General features: G+C 50.5%; 1 protein-coding gene across 3 annotated transcripts in view; it reads left to right on the top strand.

Annotated features, from left to right (window-relative positions):
* fam49bb (family with sequence similarity 49 member Bb) overlaps positions 1-10,000 on the top strand; it is a 53,364-nt gene that overhangs the window by 34,338 nt on the left and 9,026 nt on the right. For all 3 annotated transcript variants that reach the window (XM_012815098.3, XM_031584163.2, XM_031584164.2), the window contains exons 5-6: positions 3,425-3,530; positions 8,301-8,440. In XM_012815098.3, coding sequence (XP_012670552.1) covers positions 3,425-3,530; positions 8,301-8,440 — 246 coding nt within the window. The remainder of the gene's footprint in view (positions 1-3,424; positions 3,531-8,300; positions 8,441-10,000) is intronic.

Genomic DNA, 10,000 nt, shown 5'->3' on the forward strand with positions numbered 1-10,000 from the left:
ATAGTACCAGACAGTATGAGCAAAATAATAAATAAGAATGGAGGTAGTGCAACAATAATAATGTTAAATAAAGTTAAATAAAGTGCGATAAAGTTCGTGTGTGAGAGCTATTTAGGAGGGCTATTGCTTGGGGGAAAAAACTGTTGAGGTGACGTGATGTTTTGGTCATGATGGCCCTGTATCGCTGTCCAGAGGGGAGACGGTTAAAGAGACTGTTAGCAGGATGTGAGGGGTCTGCCGTGATCTTCATTACTTTCCTGAGGGATCTGGAGCTGTGAAGGTCCTTGATGGAGGGAAGGGGGCAGCCGATGATGCGCTCTGCTGCCCGTACGACTCTTTGGAGCCTGGCCTTAGAGCGGGCAGAGGCAGAGTCATACCAGACCGAGTGAGAGGATGTAAGCACACTCTCAATGATAGCCCTGTAAAACTGCACCATGATGGGGGGGCGGACCTGTAGTCCTCTCAGCTGCCGGAGGAAGAACAGGCGCTGCTGACCTTTCTTCACTAATTGAGTGATGTTATTGTCCCATTTTAGTGTGTTGGTGATGGTTGTGCCTAGGAACTTGAAATGCTCTACTACAGTGACAGATGAGTTGTTGATGACAAGTGGAAGATGTGTCGGAACCTTTTTTCAGAAGTCCACAATCACCTCCACTGTCTTGTTGACGTTAAGCTCTAGGTTGCTGACTGCACACCAGGACTCTAGATGGCCGACCTCCCTCCGGTAGGCAGACTCGTTGTTGTTGCTGATGAGACCTATCATGGTGGTGTCGTCTGCATACTTGATGGTCTTGACAGACGGGTCACCAGAGGAGCAGTCGTTGGTGTACAGGGAGAAGAGCAGGGGGGACAGCACACAACCCTGGGGGGCACCGGTGTTAACTGTGCGGGGCTGTGACAGATGCGGGCCCAGCCTGACATACTGTCTCCTGTTGGTGAGAAAATCTGTAATCCATAAGCAGGTAAGGGGGTGGATGTTCAGATGGGTCAGTTTGCTATGGAGGAGGTCGGGAATGATGGTGTTAAAGGCAGAACTATAATCCACAAACAGGACCCTTGCATAGGTGTTCCGATTGTCCAGGTGTTGTAGAATATAGTGAAGGGCTATGTTGATTGCATCGTCTACTGAGCGGTTGGGTCTGTATGCAAATTGGAGGGGGTCCATGAGGTGGTCAGTGGATGCTTTGAGATAGGAGAGGACCAAGCGTTCAAATACTTTCATGACTACAGAGGTGAGGGCGACCGGTCTGTAATCATTTAAGCAGGTGATCTTGGGCTTTTTCGGCACTGGAATGATGACAGCAGATTTGAAGCATACAGGGACACGGCATAAATTGAGAGACTGATTAAAAATGTCCGTAAACACTGGAGCCAGCTCGCTGGCACAGTGCTTGAGGGTAGCAGGTGACACCATGTCCGGCCCACACGCTTTCCTGGTGTTCTGACCTTTGAAGAGCCTCCGAACCTCATGCTCAGTGATGACCAGTGGAGCAGGTGAGGTGGTGGCAGGGGGAGGGGAGGCGGGGGGGATGGAGGGGGTGGACCCACGCGGTGCTTCAAACCTTGTGCAGAACACATTGAACTGGTCTGGTAGATTTGGGTCGTTAGAGGTGGGGGGGGGCTTCTTCTTGTAGCCCGTGGCAGATTGTAGGCCCCTCCAGACAGCTCTGATGTTCTTATCCCCGACCTGTTGTTCAATTCTAGTCTTATACACCCCTTTAGCATGCTGGATGGCTTTGCTGAGGGCATATTTGGCTTTGGTGTACGCGTCCTTATCTCCGCTCCTGTGGGCCGCCTCCTTCCCTCTCCTCAGTAGCCTCACCTCCTTGTTGAACCACGGTTTATTATTACTATAAATGACAATGGATTGTCTGGGGATGCAGAGTTCCTCACAGAAGTAGACGTAGGATGAGCATGTGTCTGCATACTCATCAATGTCATTGCATGCCAGCTTAATAGCTGCCCAGTCTGTAATGTCAAAACAGGCTTGCAGTGATTCAGTTGCATCAGGTGTTCGTATCTGGACAGACTTCTTGACCGGTTTTTGTTTCTTGAGTAGGGACTGGTATGTGGGGATGAGTTTAATCACAGAATGATCGCTATTGCCTAGTGGTGCGCACGCGCGATATGCCTCTTTGATGGTAGAATAGCACTGATCAAGAGTCCGTTCTCCCCTGGTGGCGCAGCGCACCAGCTGATGGTATTTTGGAAGTTCAGATCTCAGATCAGTGTGGTTAAAGTCACCCATGACAAATAAAGTGGAGTTAGGGAACTTGTTCTCCAACTCCGTGATCTGATCTGCTAAAAGTTGCTGTGCGGTGTCGGCGTGCGCCTGAGGCTGGACGTAGACACACGCAAGGATAATGGATGATATTTCTCTAGGTGAGTAGAAGGGTTTGCAGTGTATCACCAGTAATTCCAGATCGGGGGAACATAATTCAGCGATGACTGTTAAATCGCTGCACCACTCGTTACTCACATAAAAGCAGACACCTCCGCCTTTTGTTTTCCCGGTGGCTGTCGCATCGCGGTCCGCTCTAAAGAGCTGATAGCCGGGCAGGTCCATCGCCGTGTCAGAAATATTGGAGTGGAGCCAGGTTTCCGTAAAGCAGAAAGCAGCAATATGTGAATAGCTCTTGTCCGTCCTCAGCCGAAGTTGGAGCTCATCTAGCTTGTTGCTGAGTGATCTCACGTTAGCCAGTACTAATCCAGGTAAAGGTGCACGGAAACCTTTCTTCTCCAAGCGGAGTCTGCAGCCGGCTCGCTTGCCCCTCGCTCTGCTGCGGGGGAGTAGCCTCCATGGGCGAGCTCTCGTGTGTTTGTTTGGGCTACGATCCGTAGAGATAGTAAGGATATCCGAATGAAAACCCTGAAGATCAGGGTGGCAACTACGGGATAAAGTTGCTCTGATGTTTAGTAGTTCATTTCGTGTGTATGGGATTCTCATAGTGAAACCGAACACAGAACATAAAAACAAAACAGACAAACTATCTCCTGCACGAGATCTCCACGGCCGCTACACAAGCGCCATCACCAGCAGCCAGACAGACAGACAGACAGACAGACAGACAGACAGACAGACAGACAGACAGACAGACAGACAGACAGACAGACAGACAGACAGACAGACAGACAGACAGACAGCAAGTTCTTTCTCTCTCTTTCTTTCGCTTTCTTAACATAGCCGAGGTTATCTTCAGTGAATTGTGACCTCTGACTTGTCTCTTGTCCACCACACACACACACACACAGACACACACACACACACACACACACACAGACACACTTACACTCACATTCGCGCCTGCTCTCTCACTCAGTCATGTCATGCCTAATGTCTTCCTCGGCGGGGAAGCCCAGAGGCTCATGTGTGTGTGTCTGTGTCTGTGTTTGTGTGTGGTGCTGCTCTCCTTCCCTCCACCAGGCCATCCAGAACCCCAACGATGAGGCGCTGCAGGAGAAAGCCTGGGCCGCCGTGGTGCCACTGGTGGGCAAGCTGAAGAAGTTCTACCAGTTCTCGCAGAGATTAGGTGAGCCCACTGCCGCCACCGCTGCCTATTGAGTGAGTGAGTGAGTGAACCGCAGCCTTGGTGACCTATAATCACACGTACTTGCATGGAGCCAGGCAGAGATTATGGCAATCCCTACTGGAACGACAAGGTCTCTCTCTCTCACACACACGGCAAGTTCTTTCGCTCTCTCTTTCTTTCGCTTTCTTAACATAGCCGAGGTTATCTTCAGTGAATTGTGACCTCTGACTTGTCTCTTGTCCACCACACACACACGCACACACACACACTCATACTCATACTCATGGCAAGTTCTTTCGCTATCGCTTTCTTTCGCTTTATCATCTTCAGTGAATTGTGACCTGACTTGAACTTCTCAGACAGACAGACAGACAGACAGACAGACAGACAGACAGACAGACAGACAGACAGACAGACAGACAGACAGACAGCAAGTTCTTTCTCTCTCTTTCTTTCGCTTTCTTAACATAGCCGAGGTTATCTTCAGTGAATTGTGACCTCTGACTTGTCTCTTGTCCACCACAGACACACACACACACACACACACAGACACACTTACACTCACATTCGCGCCTGCTCTCTCACTCAGTCTTGCACACTGACATGAAGAAAGTTCCAGGCTCATCCACACGCAGGCAGGCATCAGTACTCAACTACACATGCACAAATGCACATACATGGTTGAACACACTCCCCCATCCCCCCATCCCTCTTCAAATGCACACACAACCCCAAGCCCCCCCCCAAACAAACACAACCCCACACGCGTCACGGCTGCTCATGCTCGGATGCTCGCCACTGCCCCCCCCCCCCCCCCACACTGCTGTCTCAGGTCACGACCTCTTGAGGGCTTGTTGGGCTTCGGATGACGACTTAAGCACCCCCTCAACCCCTAAAGCAACCATGGGCGCCCTGAGCCACGACCCACCCTTGCCCCCTCCCAGTGCCTCCTGTGCCCTCTGCGTGGCCCTCGGGCCCTGCCGAGCGCGGGCCCTTAATCCCAGTAATGGCCTCAAAGCTGCAGTCGATGAACACAGGCCCCAGCCAGCGCGCCGCGGCGCTGTTACGTAACCAAGTAGGTCACCTCCTTCTCCCGCGTTTTCCAGTCTGATTCACACACTTCTGCCACGGCCCTGAGAGGGGGGAGAGACGTGTGTGTGTGTGTGTGTGTGTGTGTGTGTGTGTGTGTGTGTGTGTGTGTGTGTGTGTGTGTGTGTGTGTGTGTGTGTGTGTGTGTGTGTGTGTGTGTGTGTGTGTGTGTTTGTAGGGGGGTGGGCAAGAAGGAGGTGGGCTGTTCCCCCACGCTTGACTGGCTATGATTGATGTTAAAGCATTATTAGATACGTTTGATTTCTGTTTGAAAATTATATTCCATTCCGTCTCTCTTCTGTTGAATTATTACTGATAACATCACGATCTTAGGGAGCCAGGATTCCTATCAGGCGCCCAGGCTTCTACAGGGCTGCGAGTAGTGAGGCCACACCGGGGGTATGGCTTTAGCAATGTTCCTGAGCATAATTGGTCCCTGTGTGTCATAACAGCCGTTGCGAGTGAAGCTGACATTTACTGGCAATGGAGTCATTCTCAATGTCATGGTCTGTGCAGAGAAATCTCTGGGAAAGTTGAGTCTCCGTAATTGAGAACAGATCGGAGAAATCAAGGTGGTTGGCGGCAGTGGTGGTGGTGGTGTCCCAGGCAGTCAGGGGGTGTCTCAGGTGCTCTAAGAGGATGGGACAGTTACACACGTGTCTGGACTGGGCTGCCTCAGAAGGTTATGCAATCAACAGATGACCGCTTTGAAGTTCTCCTCTACGCTCTCCTGACTACCATGACGGTAGTCTGCCACACTCGCTACGCACCGTAGGTCATTGTTTGCTCTGTATGCTAACACACGGTTCTAGTCAGAGCTGTAGTTTGGCTGCTTCTGGGAATGAGAACGATCATTTGCGTGCCAACGGATTGCTCCCATCTCTGCAGTCAGAACACATTTGCAGCCACTGCTGTGCACGCGGAGGCCCCTCTTGGAAAGTCACTGGAGATGCTGCAGTGTGGTAGACCTCAACATGGGGACAAGGGGATGGCAAACAGAGGATCATGCAAGGGCACTCTCCTCTCGAGGATGGAAAAACATGGCCGCGGATGCCAGGGTAGTGGAAGGGCGTCGATGCCACCCCGCAGGGATATATCACACATTCTCTATCTCTCTGTCTCTTTCTCTCTCTCTTGCGCTACCCTTCCCTCTCTCTCTCCCTGTCTGTCCCTCTCTCTGTCTGCCCCCCCCCTCCCCCACATGTGCTTTTCTTCCACCCTCCTGCCCAACCCTGATCTGATGGCTTCTGACGGGTCCTTCCTCCCCCCTCTCTCCCCCCGTACCTCCCTCAGACTTCACGGGAGAGCCGAAAGCCTGCCGTCTTCTCCCAGGTCTCTTCTGAAAGTGGCCCGCCTCAGCTTCTGTTTTGACTGGGTCGGGGAGGGAAGTGCACTTCCCTGGCTGTTTTTGATCATAGCGCAGACGGAAAAAAACAAAAAACAAAACACGGCTCCAGCAGACATCGGCGGCCATTACAAATAATTGCCGATCTGCTCAATTTACCGTGGCCAGGCACTCACTTCTCTAGCCCCAGCCCAGAGTCCCTGCCCTTCTCTATGCTAAGCAGGGCCTGAACCTCAGCAGTCTACCACCCTACCAAAGGCTCTGCTGTCTGGGAATCTTTATGTCCAAATGGAAAGCAGCAGACACCAGGGAGCAAATAACTTATAACTTTACATTTTTTGCGCTAAAAGCTGTACAAGGCATTTCTACATGATCCTAATGATGTTCGGTTTCATAAATTAGCGCATTATGTCAGTCTTATACAACTGATGTGTTATGTTTTTATAATACAAGACTGGAAGGGTGCTCAGAAAGTGCAGACCTCTGCCAGGGCCAAATGCCTTATCTCAACAACAAAGGTTAAAAATAATGTGTGTATTTGCCCGGAGATTCGGAACCACTCCAAACATTTAATTGGTTCTTCCTTGGCCCATGATACACCCCTCCACCAAGTTTCATGAAAATCCGGCTGGTAGTCATTGAGTAATCCAACTGACAAACACACAAACCACACCGAAAACAGAGCCTCCTTGCAAGAGGTAATAAAGAAGTGGATGGATGGAAGAAGATACCACATGTCCGCCTGCAGTTCAACCATCTCAAAGTTTCCTCTCCGTATGACGTGCTTGGGAAGTAAAAGCCAGTTTCCAGGGAGTAGGCGCTTCTCCGTGCGTCTCCAAAGGAAGCCGAGCCGTCATCGCGTCGAGTGAAGGTGAGCAGGGCGCTGACGTGTCGGCTGCCGTCTGTCAGGGGTCGGAGTACTCCCGCCCTGACAGCGTTTGATGTGCTCGCAAATGGGCCAAGGCAGGGAAGATGACGAGCCGAGTGATAGCCGCTTCCACCACTCATCGGGTGAACTCCACTGGAAGAAGAAGACATGACCTGACTCCTCTGCACTCTAAGAATGGATGTTTGGAAATCTGTGACTCACAGCTGAAAAACCCAAAAGCAGATTCAAAAGCCTATACTGGGTACACCTATATTCCTAATAATTTTCCCTTCCTTGGCCGTGCGGGTTTGTGTGAGGTGACGGATACATTTTTCAAACTGTGGACTGGTGCAAACTCGTTGTCCTCATGTGTTTCCTCTTTCATAGATTGTAAAGCCCTAGATTTGGATTCATCGACCTGGTTATCGACTTCCCTCCAGTGGATCAGATTCTTTAACCTGCCATGATGAGCCTCTCTGTGGCCCTTGGCGTGTTTGAGGTTTCAGGTCCCGCGCATGCTGACCTGGTCCCCACTGTTCGTCCCCTTTCGCTCCAAATCAATCGTAAATAATAATATCATCTGTTTCCTCTGCTCTCCGGCCACCCTTGTGTAATCTCGTTTGGTGTGACCCAGTGTGGACCTGCGCCGTTTGTTATGCAAGAGCAGGGGGGGCTCGTTAGAGCTTGAGCTTAATGCGCTGCGGTGCTCCTAGTCCATGCATCTCCACACATGCATACACACATGCATAAACACACACACACACACACACACATACACAAACACATACACATACACCTCCAGGGGTTCTAAGCCTCTGCTTAGCCTACTGCATCAGGGTCATCTTGGGGCTTAAGCTGAGTATGTTATGTAAGTGTGTATGGGGGTACATGCATTTAGATCATTAGATATTAATGTCTGTATTAGATTATGTGATGTGAGCAAAGGGCCTTGTTCAAACACCCAAGAGGATTACACGCCTGACGTCTACGGAGGCACATGATTACTTTTCTGTTGTGGTCTCTGTGTTTGGGTGTTGGGCTCTATAGGAGTGTTGTACAGCAGGGATAGGAAAACTAAATAACAATCTCCTAATTGAATTGGATGAGATGCGCTCCTGGAGGGAATTGTACCACCCGGATCTCGGAATGCTTTGTGTTTAATTTAGTCACAAACAAGATGAAGTTGTTCAAATCTGTGGTGGTAATTAGTATCATAGGATGCCATCGCTTCCCTCATGAAATGGAATGATGTGCCTTCACCCACACATACACACACACACACACACACACAAACACACACTTGGAGTCGTTTTTGTCAGTTTTAATCCACAGACAGTACACCAACATTCTCCACACTTAACCTAATCACTCCCTCAAATCAAATGCTCTAACCTTATTTTATCTTTTATTGTATTCATTTCCTTCCCCCATCCCTCCATCCCTCCCTCTCCCTCTCTCCCGCACACAGAGGCGGCGCTGCACAGCCTGCTGCGGGCCCTGACTAGCGAGACGTACGTCGACCCCACACAGCACCTGGAACGCGAGCAGGCGCTGGCCAAGCAGTTCGCCGAGATCCTGCACTTCACGCTGCGCTTCGACGAGCTCAAGGCAGGTGTCCGCTCACTCCCCGCCACGATCACCTGCATCCTCCACCAGCTTAGCAAGAACTCATCTGCCCATGCTGTGTCTGTGTGTGTGTCTGTGTGTGTGTCTGTGTGTGTGTGTGTGTGTGTGTGTGTGTGTGTGTGTGTGTGTGTGTGTGTGTGTGTGTGTGTGTGTGTGTGTGTGTGTGTGTGTGTGTGTGTGTGTGTGTGTGTTTGTTTGTGTGTGTGTGTGTGTGCCAGACACCCACTCAAAGCCAGTGATGGAAAACATTATCTGTAGATTACTGAGATTTTGCCTTGGGCTAAGCCAGAACATGTCTTACAACAAGGCTTGAACCCCCTTTCCTTTGGTGTTCATTTCTATGAGGCTCTATGATAAAGCCTGGTGAAATACATTGGCACGCGGCATACAGTGGAAAACAGAGTTGGTCTGTTTCACACTCTGAGCTGCTATAAGTAAAAGCACCATTTTAAAAGAGGCAGGCTAAATGTCACAGAGTTTCAGATTGAGTGAAGGGGAATTTTCCAGAGGCTGACCAGCCCTCTGAGGACATGATTGTTTTAGACTCTGCTGACTGGCTAGTTTAGTTGTTTCATAGAGGTTCTGGAGTACCACCTGAATAACAACCCGTTCACAAAGAGCTGTTTTCATCTCATTCTTAATCCCCCATCTTTGGGGGTGACTGAGGTGTGTGTCATTTACCTTGCAGGCTGCTCAATCTCCTATATATGTGTGTGTGTGTGTCTTTGTGGGGGGTTGTATGTGAGAGCTTTGTTCTCCACACACCAACCTTTCCCTCAGGTGTGATAAGCGGCGGGTGTAATAGGTTAACAAGTTCCTCCTGCTCGCTAATTACGCACTAATAGGATTACCGTGCCGGCTAACGAGAAGTTAATTAGCATTTCATTTTGTCTCGGAGTGTAAGCCCCAAGTTTGCGATATCTCCACTCGCACATAAGGGAGCACTAAAGAACAATGTGGAGTATCTTTTTCTGATCCTCCTCCTCCACTACAGAAGGAATGTTCCACCTGGGGCACGGTGGTTCCCTCCGGCTCCGCTGCAGTGCTGAGGCGTCTCTCTCTCTCGTGTCTCCCGTATCTGGGTTCAGTCGAGTTCATTGAGAGGGATGTACATTTTTTTCACTCCGCCGTTAGCTGGGCTCCTCTGCTCCTGCCTCGCTGTAAGTGTCTGTCACCTCGGCCGTGGGTTCGCCGGCAGGAACACTTACACGTCTGTCTGAGACGATCATCATGCCTTACCGTTGTCTTGCTATACATAGGGGGAGAAATTGTTGCCTCTCCCACCCCTCCCCCCACGCACACACACACACACACACACACACACACACATATACACACACACACACACACACACACACACACACACATTCAGTCATATACTTGCATACTCACACATATAGATTCCCCGAGGCTCTAGGCTGGGACGCCCCAATTAGAGCCCCCTGCCTCGACTCAAGCTCGATAAAAGTGGGTAGGTAGGGGGTGCAAGGTGGCGTGCCAGCCCCCATTCCGCCAGCCCTCAGTCACTGTGCCTGACCTACT

This window comes from Clupea harengus, chromosome 17, assembly GCF_900700415.2.
Source record: "Clupea harengus chromosome 17, Ch_v2.0.2, whole genome shotgun sequence".
Taxonomy (NCBI): Eukaryota; Metazoa; Chordata; class Actinopteri; order Clupeiformes; family Clupeidae; genus Clupea; species Clupea harengus.